A 27069-nucleotide genomic window follows, 5' to 3' on the forward strand; every position below is an offset into this window, starting at 1 on the left:
ACTGGATCTTTGGTGAGTTGTAAGGAACACTTTAGTTTAATAACCGTTTGTTTTATTAGCAGTTTCCTCTATTAACTCCAGTCACGCAACAGCTCTTCTGCCACTCAGTCCCGGCTGAGGAGGCGTTTTCCGGCGGGAAAGTGACGTCAAACATAAACAACTCCGCGCTGTCAATCTGTTTGAATAGGATTAAGCAGGACAGACAGCAGTTTCACTATATTTGCAGCAATTTCTGGTAAATATTAACACAATATGTGCATCAACTTCGACTAGACTTTACAGTAGCATTTTATTCTGGGGAGAGGTAAAGAAGAGATAAAGTTAATATTTTTATTTAGTGATCTGGTTATTTTATTTAGGTCATGTGAGTGCATGATTTTACAGAGTGTTGTAGCCTATCACTGGCATTTCTGTTGAAAATAATGACCATGTCATATGTTTAATTTACCAGGAATGAGAATCCATATCGATTTAAACAAGTTTTATACAGTCTCTAAACGCTGAATGAATTTTAGTGCAAGTTTACGTTTTACACAAATCTTCCCATTATCTACAAATCCTCTCATCATAACAAAGCACAGAGACGATTTAAATAAAGATTTATTGTGAAGTTTAGTCAGAAGTTTTTGTTTTTCGTGAGACTTTGTGATTTTCCCTACAATTAGCCTATATATTTAACACTTAAGTAGCAAAAATAGATATGTAAATAATTGTGATTTGATGATCTATAAAAATGCATAAAAAAAAGAGAAAAAATGGGATATAGTGAAAAAAGCCAATAAGTGTTCCTCTTCCGCCATCTACTGGTTACTGGTAATTTATTTTATAATTTAAATGTTGTTAACGTCCGAATGTTATATTATGATACTCACAAGCATACACAACAGGTGAATATAAATGAATGATTCTAACATATATAGAATTTAACCCAAGAAAGAAGTTTTAAATAGTGTTTAAAAAAAACAACAGGGCAACCAATTTAATTAAACTCTTTTTATCCAGGCGTTAGTCATATTCATTATTCATAGTCATAGTCGTTATACGTTATTCCTTGAATGGGCTGACTGCATAGAAACGCTTTTGACAGAAAGAACTCAGAGAGACTAAAAACTGTTGAAATATGACAGATAGCATCTGGATATATAGTAGCTGTTGCAGTGCTGCTCATGTTATTCTGCAGTGAGGGGCTACTGGATGATGAACTCAAGGAAGGAAATCAGTGCCGTACAGGAAACTAACCAGAGGTTGGGTCGCCATATGATTTGAGATCTGGCTCTGGTGTAGTGCCCAAAAATTCTAAAAGAATTAAAGGAACAGGAAATCAGCATAAAATAACAAAAATAAAAATGTGAAATTATAAAAATGCTAAAACGTGTTGTTTTCCTCTGGTTTATGCTGTATCGCTCTTTCACTTGCAGGTGTATGTATCTATAATGTTCAGGCCTACGCAATGTATGTGTATACATGTGTTTGTTTTATTATCAGAGGAATTAGTATGATGTTTGTGTGATATGTGTTAATTTCAATCAGCTGAGAGTAGGGGTGTGTATCACCAACATTGTCACGATACGATATGCATCACGATACTGACGTCACGATACCATACGTATCATGATATGGATCAATTTGGAATTCAATTTCTTTTGAGCAGAGTTTAGTAACAGTAAAAGTATTGAATAACCAGTGTTAGAACAGTTGTGATAACTGAAAAACTATTTTGTTTTTGTCATAAAAAAAAAGAAAAGAGTTAAATGTTAAATGTAAATGTAAAATTGTCACAAAAAAAACTTTGGAAAGGCTTGGTTCTTGATTATTTTGGATATAGCCTATATAAGGTGTATAATATGGAATGTAAAACAAATCTCATGATAAATCTAAAACAAATTTGGGAAAACAAATATCTCTTAACTAATGCTGTAAACTATGGGAGTCAGTTGTAGCCTACTATAATATTATAGGTAAAACGAACTGATTTGTACAAATACTTAAATTACACAAAATTACGTTTTTTTTTAATAATAATAAAGTTATAATATTAACTTTACAAATTACATAATCATATAGGCTACATATTTTTTGAAATATAAACATTTAAATGGTGGCTGTCATAAAAACTTGCCAAGTTCATTCAAACATGCATTCAATATTGAAGAACATTACTAATTATAATGAATATGGAATATGGTACATATATTTAGCAAAATGCTCCACTCTAGAGTCAGTTTTTCTAGCTGACTAATGAGTTTATGGGCACTGGATATATATTTTTTCTGAGGTAAACGTTACATGACATTGTTTACAAGCTTTTACTGGCGCCTTTCTGCGTTTGAAACACTGATTGAGTGATTCCATGTGACATGATACGGATTTCGGTAAGTTGTACTCTATCTTTAAACACATGTTCAGATGTTCATTCATGTTTATTTCGCGCTGTAACTGGTATTAAGTATTAAGGCGGAAGAGATGATCCGTTTACGTGCGCGGCCGCTTCTCTAAGTATTAAAGGTCCCATGGCATGGCATTTTTCTATTATTTTATAATGTTTCCTGAGGTGTACTTATATTGTTAGTATGATTTTTACATCATAAAATGTCATAATTTAGAAATAAAAGGCATTTTTTCAATACTGATGTTTGCCCTGTGGCTGAATGCCCTGTTTCAAGAAAGTAAAAACGCCCACTGTTGTGATTGGCTGACATCTTTGCATTTGAAATGAGCGGAGGGGGCGTGGTTTAACGAGGTCTATGAGGCACGAGCAGGCACGAGCTGCAGCCAGAGAGACGGATGGACCGGAGTTCACTTCACATCAGTTCTGTCAGTCTCAGTTCAGTGAACTGTTGTAGTTACAGCATATACTTCAGGTTATTAGTCTATTTCTAGTCGGAGGGACTGTCACTCATGTCAGAAAGTTAGTAACTTCAGTAAATTATGGATCAGCGCTGACTGGAGACGCGAACCGTTTAGAACGATTCAGTCCGATTTGGTGAACTGATTCGGTTCACTAAAAAGAACCGGTTCAAAAGAAAGATCGTTCGCGAACCGGACATCACTAATGTACCAGAGACGGAGCTCAGCGATTGCTAACAAAGTTATTTATAGTAACTACTGAGTTATGAGAGCGCTGTCAGTCAGCGCGAGTTTATTGTGTTTGTATCAGAGAGTTCTGAATAAACACGAGTCCCAGTCACGCCGAGTCCGTCTTCATCATTATTACCAACTTTGTAACGCATACAAAGTACCATTACAGCTGTCGAGATGAACGAGTTACGAGTAAGTGTTGATAATAGCATTATTTTTAGATATGTTCCTATCATAGGAAAAGCGTCAGTGATGCGCGTTGAGTACACAGCGCAAACAAAGACACAACAGCAGTAATTGAATGTAATCCAGTTTATTGTGGGGAAAGGCTGGCTAGCCCGGATATGCTCACGCTTACTCCCCTTCTGCTTAATCTCGCGCCGCGTAAGGCGCCTCCGCTGTGGGCCAGATGCAGTACTGGGGGTCGGGGATGTTGAAGGCCAACCGTGTGTGAGGTTTATCTCTAAAGATGTTACTCTGCTGATGTTGAGCAGAAACTACTGTATGCACATTTTAGAACAGATAGACGCGACGAGGACGTACAAAAACACTGACTCACAAGATAGAAAACACGAAAACACCGTTCTGTCTGGAGAGAGAGAAGCCGCATTGTGTGCACGAATAATAAATAATTAGCTACACATCAGAAATCACTGATCACAGATCAGAAGGAACTGAAAAAAGACTTCTGTTTTCATTTGTACATCCAAACACTGAGAAACTGCCAGCGTTCACTCGTTCACAAGCAATGATCTCTCAAGCGCTTGCATGGGCGTGCCAGATTCTCTGGGCGGAGGAAAGGGAGGTAACCGTTCCTGCTTGGACGTCAAACCAGGAGACTTCAGGATTGGCTAGTCTGGCCTGTCATTTTCTCAAAGGCAGAGAAAGACAGCCAGAACTCGGGTTTACACCAATCAACATTTCTATCCACTTGGGGACAATATTCAGGCTAGGGGAACTCATATTAATGTTGAAAAACCTCATAAAATGAAAATGTCATGCCATGGGACCTTTAAGGCGGAAGAGAAGATCCGTTCACGTGCGCGGCCGCTTCTCTAGAGCTGAGCTGCACCAAAGCAATCTCACGCCACAGCGCCAAAGCGGTATTTATGTTTTTGAATTTCGTAATAAAATGGACTTAATTTGAAATCTGAGACTTTGTTTTATATCAATAGCAACAAAGCACAAAGAGTATTGCTATTTAATGGATGTGAGGCTGCAATGCTCCGTTCATTCATTAACTGAAAACCTCTTCTCGATTGTGAATGTCTTGCACTGCTGCTCGCGTTGCGTTGGTTACATTCAAAAGCACACAGTATCGATACGGCAGCTGCTTCGCATGATATGATATGCGCATCATCAGGAGTTCGTGACGATGTATCGCTGTAGCTATCGATATTCTGAGCACAGCCCTAGCTGAGAGTGTGAGGGGGTTATGGATGTGAGAACTACTAACTAATGCTTCTAAAAGGGGGCACGTGTTGATTAGCTCACCATGACAATCGCCGAGATGAGCTGTTTTGCCGTATTCAACATCTTGCTCATAACCAGTTCTGCAAAACAGGAAAGACAGAGGGATAAGAAGTTCTGTACAAATTTTGCACTGATGGGTGAATCTAGTTTAGTTATGCAGGAAATTAGTCAGTTATTCCGTTTAGCATAACTTTTTTTCCCTGTTTCAATGTAAATCTGAGTATTTTTTATGATTATAGGACTTACTGAATAGCTGCAGGAATACGCTCACAAGCTCCATGTGACATCCACCCACAGTACGGGTCTCTAGAAGCAATACAAGACCTGCAACACAAAAACCAACGTTTTTACCTACACAATACGGAAAATTAACACACCTCACTATGGTTTTTGTGCCGTTCAGACTAATAAAATGAAACGTGAATTAGATATGACATAATAAATAGATTTTGCTGCCTGTATAAACAAGGGATAAGTGGAGCTGCATTGAGCACTCACTTTTGACAGGAACTGTGTCGTTCGCAGCGACTGAGTGGTATTCTGACCACACAGCTGGAAAAGGCCACATAGAGCGTGTGGGTGTCTTTATGTAGGTGGAAAGACAGAATTCGCAGATCATCCTCATTGCTGGATAAACACCTGGGAGAAAAACAGAACAGAGGGAGGGAGACGGTGAAGAACAGAAAAATCACGTTATCGGATCTATCTGTCAGTCACTACTTTCTTTAGCCATACAATTTAGCAGAAAGAGAATAAAAAAACACACTGCAGAGGGAAAGTGAAAACCCTTTGCTTTTCACATCAAACATATCTAATCTCATCTTAAATGACCCAAAACTCTCATTCAGGTCACAAAAAGACAACTTCATTTCTGGGTAAATAGCCAAGACAGTTTCATAAAATGACTCTTGGGTCTACAAATAAGTTTCTCACAATTTAAAGGCAAAAACAATATGTCTAAAGACTGATCATGTGATATAATTATAGGATGAGAACATACTTGGCTTGGTTGAAAATGTCGATCTCCTCCAGTAGGATGCTGTCATTTAAAGACAGAGGGGATGTCTTGGCCAGAACTTTTAGCACGATGCCTGCCTCAGAGCCAATGAAAACCACTGTGTAATTCTTATGGGGTCCTGCAGTGTTATCCACGGCAAGTGCCGTTAGCCTATACCTACAAAGAAGTAGGAAAAACACTTGAGTGCAGGGCTGCTTTTCAGTTACAAGGAGACGCCTGAATTACAAAACCCACAGGACAAAACATGCTGAAACACGACACATCTATCAAGAACTGAACTAGTTAAATTAGGTTTGCCAGTTGTTTAGCGCGTGAAACCAAAGCTCTTTGCTGGGAGGGTTATAAAATGTTTACCTGATGCTTATTTAACAGCTGACATTGGGTATAGAAACTGGTAAACTGGCAGTGTGTTTTTATGTACATATATGTAAAATCTGTGCCAGTATAGGATTTCTTTCTGAGGGGTATCAATTTTTTTCTGATTACGAAATTTAAATATCTTTAAAAGTTTAAAAAAAAAAGTCAAATAAAAAGGAGCTGGGTTTACATATTGATCAGATGGTCTTTTGCTGTCAAAGTGGGCAGTACTTAGACTACGCTGTTAGTCAATAGTCTTGGTTGCAGCAAATCTTGCGATAGTGTCAGAACAAGGTTTTGAGACTAGCCTGAATGGTGGCACTTTGCCCGTACCTTTTGGTGAACCATGGTTCGTCTCCGATGGAGGGAACTGAGGCGTCCATGAGTGGGTGTGACTTGATGAACTGAAGGGTCGCGTCTGGAAACTCGATTGAGGTTTTGTAGGACTCCGCTGAACCACGTCCCGCACAGCAGCCGGGTCTGAAAAGACAAAATGCGCACAGATGCAGTTCCGGTTGAGGGAAAGAGGGCAAAGAGCCATGTGCTGCCACATGCCTGTAAATCTATACCCACCTTCATATGGCCACTGCACACACAGGTTAAATATGCAGCATGTCCAATTATCGCGTGTTAATTATTAATCTTGCAATGATTAGCCCGTCACGCACTAGTGCCATGCACCAACCTGGGCTTGGGCAGCTTTTCCTCTGGAAATGGTGTCCACATTGAATCTGCTGTCTTCTGCTCTTTGAAATGGCCAAGGAACACTTTCTCGATGTCCTCCATGGAGAACGCACACACCACGGAGCCAGGGATACTGTATAAATCGGAAACAGTGGTGTTAGCGCCAGGGTGGGAAATTAGCACCCTGCCTTGTATACCAGCCACCGTGGTGGGTGGATTGAAAAATTCCTTGTAACGGATTGGACCGCTTTTGTCAAAGAATGCTGTTGCCAGTAACAATAATGCACTTTTGTTGAGTAACTCATTTGATTGGTTTTCAGCGCTGAGCTGATACAGACCGTGGGCTCAGGGAACGGATTATTTTGCACTCCACTCCAAACGCTGTCTTCATTTAAAAAATGTATTTTGTTTATTAAACGCAAAGTTTTTAATTTTAAAAGCATTTCTAAATTCAGTTCATATTTCCAAGCCAAAATAACGAAATGTTAAAAAATGTTACCACCATACAAATTCAAACATTTAGTTCTTTTAATTTTAATGAATGCTTGAATAACACGCCTATATCTCCTTCCATTCAAAATAATGGCTAGTGCGGTGGCTGGGATATACAAACCTACCAACATACGTGGCATAATTTTTGGATTGACTTATCATGAGAGGAAAAAAATAAGTTTTAGTCGCATATCATAATGGAAACGCTGTCATTTCGCAATAGTTTATCAACATTTATAAAATCGTCTCGGTTACGTATGTAACCCTCGTTCCCTGAAGGAGGGAACGGAAACGTACGTCGTAACTGACCGACGAATCCTACCAACACGCCAGGATGCTGGCCCTTCCAGCATCCTGCTTGAGCACACTGGACCATGCTTGTATGGTGTGGAAGTCAGGGCTCCAAGCAGGGAGGTCAGTCACTGCTGTTTGTGCAAGACCCACTCAGTGTGACTATTGGATAACGCTGGGAAAGCGTGCCCGTCTCGGGAGTTGGTACGCTGCGGAGCCACGTCCTTCACTGGAAGGAGAGGCGGCGGAATACACATAAGGACTAACCTGGCAGGGTAGTACAACATATGGCAGTCTCTGGGGTGGTTCCAACCTGGTTCCAGAGACGACAGAGCGGGCTCTGTCAAGGGAAAGACACGGGGCTAGCTGAGTAAGGTAGCTGGTACCGTGGAGGATACACATATAGGGTTGCCGTGAGGGAACAACAAGCATACGGGTGCAGGCCTGGCGTCAGACGGCCGCAACGTCTGGCACCGAAGGGGTGACGGAGGAGCTCGACAGGGTTAGCCATTTCTGGGGAACACAACTGGAGAAGAATAGATGCACATATCCGGCCCAGAGGGCGGGAGTGGCGTTGCAAGCCGACACTTAGAACGGGCACTTAGCGCTACTGGCCACTGGGGGCGAGAATGCGGGAAGATACCGGCTCTACACGGAGGCCATAGAATCTAGCAAACGTGTTAGGTGTCGCCCAGCCCGCAGCTCTACATTTATCTGTTAGCGAGGCACCTTGAGCCAGCACCCAGGAGGAAGCAACACTCCTTGTTGAGTGTGCTCACAACCTGAACGGGCAAGGCACGTCTTGGGACTGGTAAGCCAAGACGATAGCATCCACTATCCAGTGGGCTAACCTCTGCTTGGAGACAGCCTTTACCTTCTGCTGGCCTCCATAACAGACGAAGAGATGCTCTGAGGTCCGAAAGCTTTGAGTCCGGTCAACTTAAGCGTGAAGAGCACGGACGGGACATAACAAAGCCAGGGCTGGGTCTGCCTCCTCCGAAGGCAGCGCTTGCAGGTTCACCACCTGGTCCCGGAAGGGAGTGGTAGGAACCTTGGGCACGTATCCAGGCCGGGGTCTCAGGACAACGTGAGAGTTGGCCGGCCCGAATTCTAGGCACGATTCATTGACCGAAAGTGCATGCAGGTCCCCTACCCTCTTGATAGAGGCCAAAGCGGTCAGGAGCACTGTCTAGACTCTACTGTATAGAGGCGCCTCGTTGAGGGTGCTCTAGCAGAAGAGATGGTGTCTACCACTGCTTGTGGCAGGCATTTTTCAGTAGCTCAGTTAAAACAGTGTAGCTTTTCCAGTAGCTAACTACTTTATCCAGCAAGTAGCGGTATAGCGTAACCAAAAGCTACATTCCGTTTTGGGTTCTGACGAGAACGAGCCTGTAATGAGCGAAGTGGAGTGGTGACGCTCAGCTCAATAATCAGCTCTTAAACCTTATAGTCTATTTTCATAAATCTGGTCTTATTTTAAACTAGACACTTGAAATTTTGTTACCCAAGAGTCATAATAACTCAAAGTTATATAGGAACAGAGTAAAACAATATAGGTAAAAAAATATTAGGTAAAATATACATGTGTTACAAGTAGACAGGAGGCAGACACAGATGTAAACAGGTATGGTTAGTTTATTTTACCACAGTAGAGCATGTGATGTGGAGCAGATGAGTAAACCGGTTGTTGGTAGATAAGATGGTGATACGAGAGAGAGAGTTACTGTCTTTTGTATTGAAGGTGGAATGACGCTGGAGCCTGGAGGTAAATGGAGACTGGAGATTGCTGGAGACTGGAGATTGCTGGAGACTGGAGATCGCTGGAGTACAGAGGGACAGACAGGAACACACCCACACAGCAGACAAGGAACACGGAAGGAAGGAGACACTCTGGAGACAGGTAGTATCAGTAGTAGAGTCCTTGAGGTAAGCATAGGCAGAAGTATATGCGAACGAGACCGGACGTGGAGTGCTGTGTGCGTGTGCTTCTTATAGTGCTGGTGATGAGTGCCATGATGAGGTGCAGGTGATAGTGATCAGTACTCTGGGGATGGAGTGCGCTGTGATTGGTGATTGGTGGAGGGTGGAACCTGACGTGTCTGTGACAGTACCCCCCCTCCACGGCCCGCTCCAGAGGGCCGAGAACCCAGACGCCGTGGTGGTCGTCCTCTACCCCGCGGAGCTGGCTTCTCAGGATGACTGTCGTGGAATGTCTGGTGTAAACTGGGATCTAAAATGTCGTTCCTTGGGACCCAGGAGCGTTCCTCAGGACCATATCCTTCCCAATCCACAAGATATTCCAGCTGACCACCGCAACGTCGGGAGTTCAAGATCTCATTGACCTTGTAGGCCGTACCGTGCTCCAGGATGAGTGGAAGGGGGGGTTCGGCGGGAACTACGTAAGGTCCTGTGGGGGAAACAGAGGGATGGTGAGCTTTGAGTAGTGAAACATGGAAAGTAGGATGTATACGATACCCTTGTGGCAGACGGAGTTGATATGTGACCGGGTTGACCTGCTTGGTGATGGAGAACGGGCCAATGAACCTGGGACTCAGCTTTTTGCAAGGCAGACGCATTCTGATGTCTCGGGTAGAAAGCCACACCAGCTGACCAGTTTGGAAGACGGGGGTGTCAGAACGCCGAAGATCCGCGACCATCCTGCGTCTGCGCAGGGCCCGTTGCAACTGATGGTGAGCTGAGTCCCAGACCCTCTCGCTCTCTCGGAACCAGTAGTCCACAGCAGGAACGTCAGAGGGTTCCCCATCCCAGGGGAACAGTGGAGGTTGGAAACCGAGTATGCATTGGAATGGGGTGGGTCCAGTGGTCGACTGCTTCAGGGAGTTTTGGGCGTACTCGGCCCAACCTAGGAACTGGTTCCAAGAGTCCTGGTGGTCATGACAGAAGGTACGTAGGAAGCGGCCAATTTCCTGAACCTTCCTTTCCGTCTGCCCGTTTGACTGTGGATGATACCCCGACGTCAGGCTAAAGGCCACACCTAGGAGCGAGAAGAACGATCTCCATACTCGGGATATGAACTGGGGACCTCGATCGGATACTATGTCTTCAGGTACTCCGAAGTATCTAAACTTGATTGAAGAGTGTTTCGGCTGTTTCCATGGCAGTAGGCAGACCTGGGAGTGGAATTAGACGACATGATTTGGAGAAACGATCAACTACCACTAGGATGGCGGTATTACCGTCTGAGACCGGCAGGTCAGTGATGAAATCTACTCCTAGGTGTGACCATGGGCGTTCTGGAACGGGCAGAGGAAGGAGCTTACCAGCTGGAAGATGACGTGGAGACTTGGAAATGGCACACTCCCTACAGCCCTGCACGTACCTTCTGACATCCTTTGCCATCCCTGGCCACCAGAAGCGTTCTTTTAGCAATGAGAGGGTTTCATTGACCCCCGGGTGACCAGTACCGAGTGACGTGTGAGCCGAGTGAATGGTGGGAGTGCGTCGTGTCCGAGTGAGGTACAGCAAGCCAGGTGGACAGCCCGGCGGAGTGTTCGTGGAGGCATTGGAGGAGGGAATGGTTTCTTCGGACCAGGTAATAGGACTTACAATGAGGGAGCTTGGAATAATGGGTTCTGGTTCTTCGATCTGTTCGTCAGGGGCATGAAGACGGGAGAGAGCATCAGCTTATGATTCTTGGTACCGGGACGATAGGAGATGGTGTAATTGAAACGAGAGAAGAACATGGCCCAACGGGCTTGTCGGGGGTTTAGTCTCTTGGCTGATCGAAGATACTCAAGATTTTTATGATCTGTAAGCACCAGGAACGCATGTTTGGCTCCCTCCAACCAATGCCTCCACTCTTCCAAGGCAAGCTTGACTGCGAGAAGTTCCCTGTCACCGATGGAGTAGTTGACCTCCGCCGGGCTGAGCTTGCGGGAGAAGGCGCATGGGTGGAGTCTACTTGGCGTCCCCTGCTGCTGAGACAACACCGCTCCCACTCCGGTTGTGGAGGCGTCCACCTCCACGACGAAGGGCTTTTCCGGGTCTGGATGGACTAGGAGGGGAGCGGTGGTAAAGGCTTTCTTGAGGTGGCAGAAGGCGTTGGTGGCTGCCGGGGTCCAGGACAGAGACTTGGGCTTGTTGCGTAACATACTGGTGAGTGGATGAGTGATGGAACTGTAACCTTTGATGAACCGTCGATAGAAATTGGAGAAACCTAGGAAGCGCTGGAGTTCTTTTATAGTGGTGGGTTCTGGCCAGGTTGTGATGGATTCCACCTTCCTCTCGTCCATCCGGATGCCACTGTGATCAATGTGGTATCCCAGGAAGGAAACTGAAGATTGGTTGAAAGAACACTTTTCGGCCTTGAGGAATAGATGGAACTGACGTAGACGGTTGAGGACCTCCGCAACGTGTTGGCGATGTTCGGCCTGGCTCCGGGAGTAGATGAGGATGTCGTCGATGTAGACTAGGACGAATCGATGGAGAAACTCCCGGAGCACCTCATGGATGAAATCCTGGAATACGGAGGGGGCGTTTACCAATCCATACGGCATGGCGAGGTATTCATAGTGACCAGTAGGGGTAATAAAGGCAGTCTTCCACTCGTCCCCCTCACGTATCCGGATGAGGTTGTACGCGCTGCGGAGGTTCAACTTGGTGAACACAGTGGCACCACGGAGATGTTCGAGGGCTGCTGGGACGAGAGGAAGGGGATATCTGAACTTAACTTTGATCTTGTTGAGGGAACGATAATCGATGCATGGCCGCAAGCCTCCGTCCTTTTTTGCCACGAAGAAGAAGCTGGACGCAGCAGGGGAAGTAGACGGCCTGATGTAACCTTGATCGAGGGCTTCCTGGATGTATTCCTCCATGGCCTTCTCCTCCGGGATGGATAGTGGGTAAATCTTACCCCTTGGTACTGGTTCACCCGGAAGCAGGTCGATGGCACAGTCCCATGGCCGGTGTGGAGGCAGCTTGGAAGCCCGTTGCGGGCAGAAGATATCGCTGAAGGGGGCGTAACACTTAGGAACATCGACTGAGCGTTGTTCAACTGGACTTTCGATGGATGTGGCACAGAGAGTCAGATCAGGCAGAGATGAGGATGGAAGAGGAAGTTCAGTCAGACATTGTGAGAAGCAAGTGTCGCCCCACTTCAGGATTTCGCCCGTTTTCCAGGAGATGGCAGGGTTGTGCTGCTCCAACCAGGGGCGCCCCAGAACCACGTCAGCGGTCGAATCCTCCAGAACCAGCATGTGAGCCTCTTCCCGATGTAAAAGCCCAACCTGGAGAGTGACTGGTCCAGCCACGGTGCAGACGTGCTTGCGACTAAGGGGTCTTCCGGTTATTGAGCTGATCCTGTAGGTGGTCGGAGACGGAGTGGTCTTGAGGCGTAACTGGCGGCAGATGGCACCGGAGAGGAAGTTGCCGGCTGACCCCGAGTCGAGGAGCGCGACCACTGATAGGGAGACATTAGCGGCAGTAAGGGTGACGACAGTGGTGAGTGGTTTCATTTTATGATCAGCAGGAATAATGGCACTCACCATGGGTCGTGGAGGTCGTGTGGGGCATGCAGCTATGACATGCCCAGGTTCACCACAATACAGACAGAGACGTAGGGTCAGCCGACGGCGGCGTTCTTCAGGGGTTAGTCGGGAGTTCTCTAACTCCATGGGTTCGTGGGCTGGTTCTGGGGAGCTGACGGGTTCGGATCGGCGGTAGGGCACGTTGAAGGGATACTGGTCCTGTTGCTCTTGGATGCACGCCTGCATGCGAGTGGCACAGCGAATGGAATGCTGGATGAACTTCAAGGCCGATGGAGTCCTCGCATGCAGCGAGATGCAGCCGTACCCGAGGTTCCAATCCTTGCCGAAATGTAGTTATCAGTGCCTGTTCATTCCATCCGCTGACTGCTGCAAGCGTTCTGAATTGCAAAGCATAATCGTAAATAGACATGGATCCCTGTTTTAAATTATAAAGTTTCTCACCAGCTGACGAATCTGTGATTGGCTTCCCAAACACCTCCGGGAAGTGGGAAATGAACGCTGTGTATGATTGCGTTACCGCACCCTGTTGTGACCAGATGGAATCGGCCCACATCAATGCTTTGCCGCTGAGCTGAGAGATAACGAAGGCTATCTTGGAAGTGTCGCTCGGGTACAAGTGCGGCTGCATCTCCAGGACCAGTGTGCATTGCAGCAGGAAGCCGCTGCAATTCTCCGCCGATCCTGAGTAGGGCGCCAGTTTGGCCATGGGACTAGCATACGGAGGTAGTGAAGGAGGGTTGTTGACAGATGGGTTGGTGTTCGCTGGTGCAGGTGAGTGAACAGTAACTGGAGTGGGTTGTGGAGGAAATGTACGCCGAAGCGCATCTACCATTTCCTGGAAGGGATCCGGTTGGCTCATACTGGGTCTCGGTTGTGGTCCGGTCTTCTGTTACAAGTAGACAGGAGGCAGACACAGATGTAAACAGGTATGGTTAGTTTATTTGACCACAGTAGAGCATGTGATGTGGAGCAGGTGAGTAAACCGGTTGTTGGTAGATAAGATGGTGATACGAGAGAGAGAGTTACTGTCTTTTGTATTGAAGGTGGAATGACGCTGGAGCCTGGAGGTAAATGGAGACTGGAGATTGCTGGAGACTGGAGATCGCTGGAGACTGGAGATCGCTGGAGTACAGAGGGACGGACAGGAACACACCCACACAGCAGACAAGGAACACGGAAGGAAGGAGACACGCTGGAGACAGGTAGTATCAGTAGTAGAGTCCTTGAGGTAAGCATAGGCAGAAGTATATGCGAACGAGACCGGACGTGGAGTGCTGTGTGCGTGTGCTTCTTATAGTGCTGGTGATGAGTGCCATGATGAGGTGCAGGTGATAGTGATCAGTACTCTGGGGATGGAGTGCGCTGTGATTGGTGGAGGGTGGAACCTGACGTGTCTGTGACAACATAAATATAAAACTGAATGTCTGATCATGTTTTGATTCAAATTTGAGGAAGATACTCTCAAAAACGTAGCTTCTGTAAGCTTTTATGTCTAGCTTAAGCGTAAGCTTAAGTCTAGGCGTCCTTTCAAAAAGGCCCTTTATTTCAGAACATTTGTAATTGTAAAGAGTAGTTTTTCATTCAAATAAATCTGCAATAAACTGCTAATTATAATGGATATACAGTTACTGAAAAACTAAAGCAACTATTTACATAATTTACAAAGTCAATAGTTTACAAAATCAAATGATTCTGACAGTTTTTGCCATTGAAATGAATGGGGGGAAAAGTGAATTCACCCCATACTATGCTAGTTCACTTTCTTTTATAAATTTGAAATCCAGAAAAAGTGGCTGGTTAAAAATATAAGTGGCTGGTAAAATTGTGCATCCACCAGCCACTGTGGCTGAAAAAGTGAATTTCCCACCCTGGTTAACGCAGTCTGTTTTCATGTGGAGATATTATGGAAAGGATTGTGACAAGCTTTACCTGTTCAACTGGGTGGTGAAAACTCCAACCACAGAAGGCACCCCATTAATGTCGATTATGTCTGTAATTGCCTGGAGGACGTCAAAGTAGAAAAACGATTCTCCAGGAACAGAACAGTTCAGGCGAGCCTTAACAAAAGATGTCCAGTGTGTCCGCTCCCGCCGAGAACCTCCCATGTCATTTTTACAGATCCGAGCCACTCTGGAGTAAACCGCCTGTGGCGAGAGAAAAATAGTGGGAGAAACTCAGCATCGCTCTCTAAATAATAGATCTATCTCCCAAGCAGCTCAGTTGAATCTAAATGTACGCAAGAAGCCTTTTTCTCTTAGATAGAACAAAACTGCAGTGTGCTAAAGGGCTTGAATTAGCACCATGTTACCATCTTAATAATTCACAACTGTAAAACCTGCTCTCAATGCAGGTGTTGACTGCAAAATTAACTAAACTTAAATATTCATTAGTCTGTAGTACAAAAAAGTCATTATACGGGCCAATTTAAAGCAAATCCTAAGGCAACGGATGATATATTGTAGCCTGGCTCCGCCCTCCTACTTACTTCCGCTCAATTTTCATTTTCCTTCAGTACTACGCCTGGGACTGCTGTATATGCTTAGGTTTTTGCCCGAACAATTTTTTACCGGTCCAATCAGCGAACAGAGGGAGTAGCTGAGAGCGATGACGTTGATGTCGTGCGCTAGTTTGAGTTGTAGTTCAGTAATGGCGGCGGTGAAAGATGCGAGTGTGTGGCAGCGCTGACGAATGTCCAGAAGTTAAAGCTGGAGTGTGGCGAGGTGGACGAGCGAGCGAGATCGGTGTGCGGGATTGAGAATGAGACACACCGATCTCGAGTCCTCTCATGAGGGAGCACGGAGGCATATAAGGACGACCAACACCGGTGAAGGACGAGAGAGGACCAGGCCTGGATTTTAAGTTGTGTTTTGTTATGTATGTGCGCGGCAGTCGTCCGTGAGTGGCCGCCGCTTTTACTTTCATTTTGTGTTTATTATTTGATTAAAAGTTGTTAAACGTTCGCCGGTTCCCGCCTCCTTCTTCTTCCCTGAACAAACGAACTCCCGTTACACGGAGCAAGAACAATCACTGCTGTACTGCTGATGTTGTGGTCCGGGAAAAGTATTTTTCAGCTCGCTCCTTTAGTGGTGAAGGAGTTGCTGAAGCCGTCCGTCTCCCACCACCCGCGAGAAAAACCCAGGTTGAATTATCGACTATTTTTGACAAACACCAAGGTCGTGTGGTAATGTAATTGCTGTCCGAATCCACATCTCTGAGTTTTCAAGAATATATCACTTCAAAACTCACTGTTTATATCCTTTATAGACCCCTGCAGAGTACTGTGCGGTTGCATGAGCTGTAATTTGCATTTCTAGACTTGTATTTCTTTAAATACTGGCAAGTGTTTACAAGAGCAAAATATTTCATCACCGCTCAAAAAATAAAAGAAGAAAAGCACGTAAACATTTGAATTGGGCTGTTATTCACGGCAGCATTTATTCTTATCATACCAAGCATATGACATTTTATTGACAGCATACAATCATGTTATGATTGCACGAGATATGCAACATGAGAGCAGCGCGTTCCGATCTCAAAACTCTCCTCTCCACCGTGAATAAATAACAATCCGAATGCACGAGGTTTTATCACTGACACTGAGGTGATGTGCACAGTTAATGTGAGAATCAAAGGCGAACGGCGCGTGACATACGTCAGGACCAAACGTTAGCGATTGGTTAGGCAGATCCAGAGTGACTCTTGGCAGATCCAATAGTTTTAAACTTCAACAGAGTACCCGCCTTAAAAAAAGTAAACGCTTGTCAATGGAGAGTGGCCAGACTCTATGTACAAATGAAATGTACGAGAGTCTGGTAAAACCAGGCTAGATATATTGACTCGCAGGGACAAATGTTCATCTCTAAATAAAAGCCTATGAATACTACATTAACATACAAATCAGAACTGTATTATCACAGTTTAGATACCATAGTAATACCATCCCTGTACCATGGTATCACATTATTTTTTGTGTATGATTTGTTAACGTTAGCATCGTAGCAACGTTAGCATGGCATATTAGGCTGCAAGTCATACCTTTCCCAAGTTGTTGTGCTCGGCAGCGATTTCTCTGAAAAAGAAGTAGACGAAATCCCCATAATCCACGGCGTGGAGGAAATGTGGTTCTGGGAGAGAAAGAGAGAGAAGCATTAGCATCTCCATTGCTGACCGCAAGTTAAATTTAGATGCATTTTTGTTGGCTAAGTGGAATGCCTGAGTGTTGACCTAGATTGTGCCACAGAAAGCTGGATTTTATATCAACACCCGCCATTTTCTGTTCTCCCACAATGACCCACTTCTTTAAGGTATGGTAGAGGTTATAGATCAAATGTGTACTGGGTTCAACTAATTTAGCAATGTTAGCATAAAATAGGCTACAGACTAGCAGACAAGCAAGAGTTTCTATACCTTTTAGCCACTTGGAGTCATCATTGATGGTCCGAAGGGCAGGACCGTCTCCCATGCTGCGATAAATCAAAGCATCGCTGGCCCGGAAGTCTGCCACCGTAGCCGAGTACAGATTACCATCTGTGACACATAAATATGTGAGCTTAAAACACACTTCAGCTTCATTACACAATAGCATATTACTCACGCAATGTATTTGGAATTCAGCACACATTCACAGAACACTAAAGGCCTTTTTACACTGAGAATGAAACAGAAAAGCAAAATATAATCTCCAAGGCAAGGTCTATTTAGACAAAACGAAAAAAAAAAACAACAACCTTCATTTATATTCTTAAATGAACAAGTTATTTCATAGCATTATATGCTTTTTACTTAATTGTTCCTGCTATTTTATGTTACAGGAACTACAAAAATAAGTAATCCTGCTTTCTAAATAATAATAATAATAATTAAAGCTGCAAGCAGTATTTATCGGGGTTCAAGCATTTAAGGCCTTTATGCTGTTAGGGTTTATGACAACCTGAAATGTATTGCTGACACCATAAAATATGCCTGAACAAGAAAATGCTAAAACACAGAGAAAAGTTGAAATAAAATGCGACGTGAGCTCAACCGATCAGCATGTTAAGCGCCCAAGTCCCACCCACGAAAGTTCCGGAACTTTGAAAAAGAACTACCGCACGAGCAGAGCCGTTCGGAGGGGAAAAATTTACCCGGAACTTCATTTAGACCCTGCGGTCGAAACACACCGAGTACCACCCCAAAGTTCCTTGTTCCTGGGTAAAGTTCCTGCGGTGGAAACGCGGCTAGACTGTCAGGACGCGCTTTCATGCAAAATGGAAACACTCATGTGAATAAGTAGCATGTAGGAGAGCGCGGGGCAGAACCTAACGCGGGGTTAGTTGTTACACGCATGTTTTAACCCTTTCCACACATGCCAGAATGACGAAACTTGGTGTATTTACTAGTTGCCATATCAACATTATTTAGAGAAAAAATAGCGCCAAAATTAAAAAATCTCTGGAAGATATTATTGAACATGTATTTAACCATAGCAAAAGTAAATTTCTTACTTAAGTTTAGTTTTCATCTCTGTTTTTTGTGTTTATTTAAAATAAGACAAATCCGATATTATTTTAATCTTATATCAGTTATTTAACAGTTGAGATCGTTCTTTAATGCTGATCTAAACAGCAGAAGACACGAGCCGCGATTTACATCCCAGTTGTGCAGATGGGGTGCGTTGTAGCACTGCGTTACAATGAGCCCCTATTAGAAATACGCCATTATATTCTATACTTTTATGAATTATTTTGAAAAACCATGAGAAAAGGGTGAATAATGACTGAGAGTTAATGTTCAGAAATTATTAATTATTATTATGTTTTGAACTATGCTGTATAGCTGTATTTAGCAATGTGTTTGTAGTCAAACTCAAAAATGCTGATATTTTTAATGATTAAAAAATGCCATTATTTTATTTTAAAAAGTTAATAATTGTATTTTGTTGACAAAATATTTTAGTTTGTCTTGTATATTTTTTTTATTATATCAGGTAACATTTTAAGCTGTTATTTGGTCATGTTACATTGTGCCCCACCACATGTTACAATGTACCCCACCTATGGGGCATGTTGTCACATTTCACTTCCATTCTTTCGGGGTAAATCAAGAAAAAAGTATACACTGTATTAATGAAACAAAACCACATAATTGTACTAGACATGTGTGCAATTAATGTGGGAAACAATAAATACTCTGAACCCCAAGTGGATTTACACAAACTGAGAAAGTCAAAAAGCGTTAGATTGTGCCCCGCTCTCCCCTACAGATGAGGATGTAACCACTGTTCTAAATATAGCTCAGGGGACATAATCAGTAAAATGAATTGCGCTGAGGACGCAGACACACACATATATTTGTCAAAGCACATTTGCTTGAAGCTTAAAATAAAAATTCTCATGTTTAGGGCACTTGGATCATGTACCTTTCCTGCATCAGCTCACTCGGTTTCCACTCCACTATCACAAATTTTGTCCATAGAATTGCATTATTCAGTGCTGTAATTTGGTGCGACTGGTGGAAGCTTTACGTACAGAGAGCAGACCCGACTAATCGATAATGAGAATCATTAATGATGTTAAGTAGGGGCCTATTAAATCAGAAGCAAGGAACGGCTACTACTGGAGGGAGGTAAAGACACGACAGATAAGTGAATAGTAGTGTTGTCAAAAGTACTGACCGCGATACCAAGTCGGTACTGAAATTAAAAAAATATATATATATTTTTACATTTTTAAAAAAAATTTGTAAACTTTTTTTCAGACGCTTTGAGCGCTGTTGAACACAATCAATTTTGTTCTGGTTTAGATTGAAGATTATATTAATATTAAAAAAATATATTTTATTTGTAATTTGTTTCAATCAGATAAATAACAGGTTTGAAAAATCAATTAATGAGTTCAAAAAATCAAAACATTTGTCAATTGTTCTGTTGCTTTTTCTTGGACAAGATTTCAACAGCTTAACAGCTCTGAATTTAAATTGATGGGGTTTCACACTTTTCACACAATGTGTAAAGTAGATTCTCCAAAAAAAAACACACTGTGTCTGTCTCTTTCAATTTGACAAAAGTAATTTACAACAATAAACCCTCAAACTAAATAAAATATAATAGTAATTAAATATTTGATTTGACCCAAAATATAGAATATAATTCAGAACTCCTTCCAATAAATTACTTTCCCTTCAGAGAGTAAACAGCACATTAAACAAAATGAATTGGAAAAACAGAAACAAATGAATTGACTCGGTTGAAGAAAATCCATAAAAGGATCGACTCAGTTGAACGAATTAGCGAAAGAGTACGCAAATCAAATGATTCAGTTCAAAGCGTTGTTGAACTGTGTTTCGATCAGTTCAAGTAAAAAAAAATCTCCTTTTCGTAAGCAAAAATCAAACAGATTCAATGAAATAAAGTATATCGTGCTGAAAAAACAAGAAAATGTGGAATTCTCCTACCAGTTAATAAAAATAAAAAAAATCACAGTTCAAAGGGAAAACAGATCCGTGGGCAGCTCGCACATTTAATCGCGTCCAACACAGTCACAGACGATTCCTCTCCAAATGATTGTATTATGCACAAAACAGGTTTCCTGTCTCGCAGATGATCACATAGAAAAAAAGATAGAACAAGGGAAAACAGCCTTGCAAAAGATAAGGCAAACACAATAGTTACCAATCTTTCATTCAAGCATTACACACAGCTCAAATGCCACATTAATCCAACTTTTCAACGGTTATTAAACACATTTACAGTCATAAATCACTTTTGAACTGCATTTTTACACATAGTAGCTTTAGCCTGTGTGCTAATCAGTTCAGCTCACTCTGTGTGCTCGCGGCCTACTCAACTCTGCCCAGAACGAATAATCTTAGAAACGCTTACATTTATTTGACGTAATATCGGAAATTGCACTCACCAAAGCCAGATAGAATCACTATTTCAGATGATTCATAAAAAAAACTCCGGATCCAATCTATCTCTACTCTACCGATTTTCACTTCACTCTCTCTCTACGACGACAACAGTTCAGCTGACGCATTCAAAGTCCAACTTTCCATGTGCTCTCAATCACAATTTTCGTTAGATTAACTTTCAGTGCAGAGTTTCTGGAGAAGTGCTCTCTCGTCTGCTCACTGATCTGCTCTGATGATCTGACACAGCGGTGGCGCCGGCGGGACGTGAATGCACCGTTACTATTGGCTCACAGGAGTGTCAGGTCGTTTCTCAATACCAAGTACGCGAATTTCTGACTTGCTTCCTTGGTAGTTCAGACTTGCAAGTTCGACTCAGGAGAACGAACTCCAGAGGACGAGAGGAATCGTCATTAGTCGTCAATTGTGAAACGTCATTAGTTGCTGCCCAAGTACTGTTCCAATTCAAAGTTCACATCTAGCCAAGTACAGTTCAAATCCCCGGGATGTGTCCTTGATCCGCCCCTTTTATCGAGGATGCATTGAGAGGAGACTTGTGGACTTCAGACAGACCGGTATCCCAGAATGCATCTCACACCAACCAGCGAACGTCAATAGCGGATGAGAAACCCTGGCGTAATTTAAAAATACTGTTAATGTTTCACAAAATGTAGTTTTAAGACTTTTTCAGGCGAGAATGTACTTGTTTAAAGCTCAAATCTGTGGTTTATTTATAAAGAGAGCGCCTTTTTGAAAATTTGATCTGCCGTTTTCGGAGTTGTGAGATCCAGTCGATCAGCGGGCGCTCAGCGGGCACTCTCCCCACCGAGAGCAGCCTTAACTGACTAGTCCTTCTGAAGATATAATTTGTCTTCTAACGGGCGATCTTTGTTCTCATGAATCTATCATTTGTTCCCTGGCAAATCGTTTTGACTGAAGGCAAAGTGAAGTTTCATAACTTTATATTTTTAGGCTATTAAACACATAAACTGACATTTAACAAAACTAGACTGGGTTGTGTTTTATGTAGGGTTGGGTACCGAAATCCGGTTCCAATATGGCACCGGTACTTATATAACCGGTATGTACCGGACCGAATCAGAACGCAGATTTCGGTTCCTCATTTCGGTGCCAAAATTCAAACGTGATTTTGCGTGCTTTGGCTGCACCGAGCCAGAGACAGACGCTCAGCGCTGGTCACATCACAACTCATGACAACTATTCAGTGTTTTCAACCACATCATGTTTATTCCAGGTTTCAGACATTTAAATGCTCATAAGTAGGCTACTAGCAACAAAACACACACTGATGTCTATGAAAGGGGCAATGACAATCCTTTCAGACGGTTATAATTTGACTAACGTTACGTGTTTTATTCACATCAGATACATACATGCACATTATATAGTAACTATATAGTTTACTCTATTCTTCTTCCAGTTCACTGGTCACTTACTTTCATGTATTTCGTGAGACGAGAATTAACTCAAGTGTTGTAAATCCGACAGATCCGATTCTGAGGCATAAACTAACATGGCGCCGCCCATTGCGCTTTATAGATCAACTAACACACATTCACTCACACATTTGAACATCAGATAGTTCGTGACACAGTTAAGAAGTTTGTGAATATTTTGAATAAAAAGAAAAAGCTAAATAAACCCGATACAGCTGAGCCGTCAGCGCTATTGCGGCTGCTGTGTGTCATGTGAGAAACATGACGCGTCGCCATGGAAACAATAAGGCGATGCGTTCTAAAATATTTAGCCAGAGAATATGATCATATTTCAAAATAAAGCTGAAGCTCGAAGCTGGTTTGTAGCAGAGCAAGAACACAGACGACCGCTGTTATTACTGTAACTGTTATTTAGAGTTAAATTAGGCTTGTTGTAGTTGGGTTAGGTGGCTTAGGTTTTACTGTGAATTTGTAAATAAGTAAATTATAATTTGTAAATAAGTAAATTGTGTTTTGTATTTATTTATATTCATACATTTAAGTATACATTAAACTTTTAATAAATGGTTCAATTTAAATAAAAAATAAATAAATAAAAAGCCATTTAATGTCGTCCACCTCGTTTTGTGGCCTTTTTTTTTTTAAGTATCGGTTCAGGCACCGTTTAGGCACCGGAACCGTTTTAAAAGTATCGGTTTGGCACCGGAATCGAAAAAAACCCAAACGATACCCAACCCTAGTTTTATGTCACTTGTCTGAACCAAATATTAATGTTTTTTTTTTTTATGTAAACGAAAAGAGGCAGGGTTTTTAATATTTCATTTTGTTATAAGTATGCAAGATAATACATTGCCTGCACTACATTTGTGTGGCTATAATATGTTTCATATTTTTTTATGAAAATGAAAAGAGGCAGAGTGGTGTTTTATCATATATTTCGTTTTATTGTACCCTAAAATATACATATATACACTGAATAACCCTATCAAGAACGCTGCTGTTCCATTAGCAGAGTACCGGACTATTGTCCTCACTTCTCCAGAGTTGAACTTGGCAAGCCTGAAATATCACGGACGCAAGTCAGAAGTTTGCAAAGGCCTACTTGGTATAGAGAAATTTATATTTTAGGCTACAATAAAACGAAATATGTCATAAAACACCACTGCCTCTTTAAAAAAAAATTTACAAAAAAAATCGTAAACATATTAGCCACACAAATGTCGTTCAGGCAACGCGTAGCTACATTAATTATCTTATATATTTATAACAAAACAAAGTATAAAACATAACCCTGCCTCTTTTCGTTTAGATTTAAACATTAATATGTAGTTTAGGCAAGGTGACCAGATTTCTGAAATGGAAACCGGGGACCTTTCCTATTTGAGTGGTCAAAATATTACTAAAATCTCATTTGTTATTATCTTTTAATTAAAAAACGTTTTTGTTTGTGTATTTGTTGTTGTTGTTGTGGGCTTTCTATATTATTATTAACATTAATAATTATTATGATTTAGTTTGATTTTAATTGGATTTAATACAATTCAACACACCCGCAAAAATAAATAAATAATGAAAACAGTTAATAGTTGCCATTAGTTGCCATAGCAAGCAGTTCAAAACAATATTATAACATGACTTAACAAAAACACATTACAAAAATAAAACATAAATATGATAAATAAAACTATTTAACAAATATTTTAACATTTTATAATTGTATTTAATATTTAAATTTTCACAAGTTTATACTACTATATAAGTAATAAATAAATAAAAACATTTTTTTTACTTCAAATGTTTTATTACACTTGTGCTTAAAAACAACTCTTACTATCCTAAATTGGTCTTGTTTTGCATTTTAGGCTTATTTTAAGCAGAAATTATGTGTATTCTGGATGTGTTGCAAGTGACAAAATAATGCCGCACCCCGTTGGGGCTCTGTTATAAAGCACATGCAAACAGTATTACTTTAATTGATGATAATGTCGCTCTCCTCTGGGTTACATTCTTAGTAGTAGAGGCTCGCGCACGACCAAGTAGCAAAGTACTGATCGTTGCGTCCGTTAGTGCGAGATGTATTTTGGGATACCGGTCTGTCTGAAGTCTCTTCTTGATGCAACCTCGATAAAAGTGGCGGATCAAGGACACATCCGGGGATTTAAACTATGCTTTGCTGGCTAGATGTGAACCTGATGTGAACTTTGAATTGGAACAGTACTTGGGCAGCGACTGATGACGTTTCACAAGTCCACGAGAACACAAGTATAGACAAGAACACATAGTGAGAAACGGCCACAGTCACTGCAGCACAATCATTTATTCTTCTTCTTCTTCTTCTGTTTCCTGGCGCATTGCATACTATGTGCATATCACCACCTACTTTTGCTGTTATGCAGTCACAATTTATTTATCAAATTGTTCTAGTTTTTACTCTTTTCTATTTTCCCCACATACCTGCATAACTAAACAAATACTCATTATATAAATTATCAATGCTCTATCCCATTCCTTCTTCCCAGGACCCACCTGGCGCTGCGTGTTCAGCTCCTCCAGTCTAATTTTGTGGTCTCCTAAGATCCAGAATAGACTAGACCATCTTCGTTCTATAATTTTAAATCCTTTCACTTAACCCAGTATTATATAAATATATTATTAATGTCCTGTATCCTACTTTATCTCTATTAAAATCATTTCCTAATAGATATTCCAAATCCTTATTTACCTTTCCTTTTTTGTTTAAATTTAACATTAATTCCTTTCTTTCTTCGTCATACCTTTTACAATCATATATCACATGCTCCACCGTTTCCTTCTCCCCAAAACTTTCACACAGACCAGTCTCATGTATTCCAGTTATGAACAATGAAGCATTCAACCCCGTGTGTCCAAGTCTACATTCATTGATTGGTAGAATCTCTTACTCTTCTAGAACACTTTTTTTTAATGAAGCTTTTTTTTTCTGAACTCTGAAGTTTTAACTCATTTACTGGTGGCCAGGGTTCCCCGGGTTACAAACAGTTATGGAGTTATTAAGAGATGTGCAAACTTTTTACCACAACACTTTCTTAAATTTTGCAAACAATGGTTCCTAGATTATTACCTAGTGGTGTGGTTGAGTGCATCAAGTAAAGACTTGGAAAAATTACAATCAGTCTAGAACAGAGCCAAACAACTCACAAATTGTAATAGAAATAGAAGGGCTAGTATAATAAGAATGCTCAAAACTTTAGGTTTGCCACTGGTGAAAGACTGTCTCTCTACTTTGTTTTATAAGAAATATTTATTTGTCTAGAGTTCCTAATGTCCTGTAATGTCAACTTTATAGTAGTAATAGTCATAATTTCAACACCAGGCATGCAAAACGACTGTAAAACAACGGACTGCAACGAATAGATGAATGGAAATATGGAATGATTTACTATTGGATATTACATATTTTAAGTAAACAATTTTTTTTACTTTTTTCTTTAAAGGAACATTTAATGGCAAAATATATAGTAAATTGTTGATTTTGATATGTGGAATACATTTTGGGTTTGTATGTTTCATTTACTTTTTTTTGTTGTGGATTACTGTATTTTTTTTTACTTGTTGGGACCTCAGGATGAGTAACCACTGCTTAGGTATTGGCTAATGGGGATCCAAATAAATAAATAAACTTAGCTTATCGATGAAAAAAGATCATTTACAGTCAATTTTCTAAGGAATATATTTTTTTAATTAAATGTTTAAAGTTATAGCACCACGTCTTGCCCAATCTCCACCACTTTTTTTTTTAGATGTCCTCAGAGTGTTTCCATACATTTGTGTGTCATAAATGTGTTATAAATATCTCACTTAATTTTGAAGTTATAGACCAGGGGTGTACAAAGTTGGTCCTGGAGGGTCACTGTCCTGCAGAGTCTAGCTCCAAGTTGCCATAACACCCCTGTCTGAAAGTCTCTGGTATGCCTAATAAGACCCTGATTAGCTGGTAAAGGTCTGCAGGACAGTGGCCCTCCAGGAGCAGGATTGGACACCCCGTTATAGACACTTACAGTATATTATTGAGAGTATAAAAATGACTAATGGGCATCATTGATTGGATTTCACTTATCATAGTTTTGACATTTGGACATTATTGTTTAGCTATCGACCTATGTGATCAAATTTCCTGTGGTGGTTTTGTCTCGATCGGACTAGCGGTTTCAAAGATAATTGCAAAAGTTTTGTAAGTGCTAAATGACATCGTTACACAAACCATAAAGCAAAACCTGCCATGTTTGGCATCTTTGGACTCGGCAAGGATTCAGGAGTCAAAGGAGGCTACTCTGCTTTCTAATCAGGCATGATGCAAAAAGTTTCCAGCTGTGATTAATGAATAACCTGCATATTTATTGAAAAATACTGTATGTGTGTATATACTGTGAATTCAAGGTTATTGGGACACTGTACAATTGAGATGACTTGGAAAAAGTGTGTATATATATTTTTTTTTATAGCGCCTTTTATAGTCGCTTCACAAAGTAGAACAATAGTACAATCAATAGACAAAGTATATATGATAAATGTTCATTTTTTTATGTTTTAATGTTTATAGTTCTGTAATTTTTGACCAATACCATTTCACTATGGGCGGGGACAGAGAAACAGAAACCTAGTGATTTACAAAAAGTGATTACTGGAACTTTTATAGCTTTATTGTGTCACGCCTGGTTAGAACAAGACAGGGGCGGACTGGCCATCTGGCATACCGGGCGTTTTCCCGGTGGGCCGCTGGACAATGTGGGCCGGCCCGTTGCTACGTAAATATATATGAAGAATAAATTATAGTAAAACTACGTAA

General features: G+C 41.7%; 1 protein-coding gene across 1 annotated transcript in view; it reads right to left on the reverse strand.

The window, feature by feature from the left end:
- Positions 1-336: 336 nt before the first annotated feature.
- The window catches only part of LOC307131588 (semaphorin-6D-like), a 41990-nt gene continuing 15257 nt past the window's right edge, over positions 337-27069 (reverse strand). Inside the window, exons 6-15 of the mRNA XM_079825299.1 lie at positions 17308-17427; positions 16936-17024; positions 14830-15044; positions 6612-6743; positions 6260-6406; positions 5552-5725; positions 5050-5190; positions 4798-4875; positions 4573-4631; positions 337-1296 (exon numbers count right to left, since the gene is read on the reverse strand). Coding sequence (XP_079681425.1) covers positions 1235-1296; positions 4573-4631; positions 4798-4875; positions 5050-5190; positions 5552-5725; positions 6260-6406; positions 6612-6743; positions 14830-15044; positions 16936-17024; positions 17308-17427 — 1217 coding nt within the window. The 3' untranslated portion in view covers positions 337-1234. The remainder of the gene's footprint in view (positions 1297-4572; positions 4632-4797; positions 4876-5049; positions 5191-5551; positions 5726-6259; positions 6407-6611; positions 6744-14829; positions 15045-16935; positions 17025-17307; positions 17428-27069) is intronic.

The sequence above is a fragment of the Gobio gobio genome (assembly GCF_949357685.1).
Source record: "Gobio gobio genome assembly, chromosome: 9".
Taxonomy (NCBI): Eukaryota; Metazoa; Chordata; class Actinopteri; order Cypriniformes; family Gobionidae; genus Gobio; species Gobio gobio.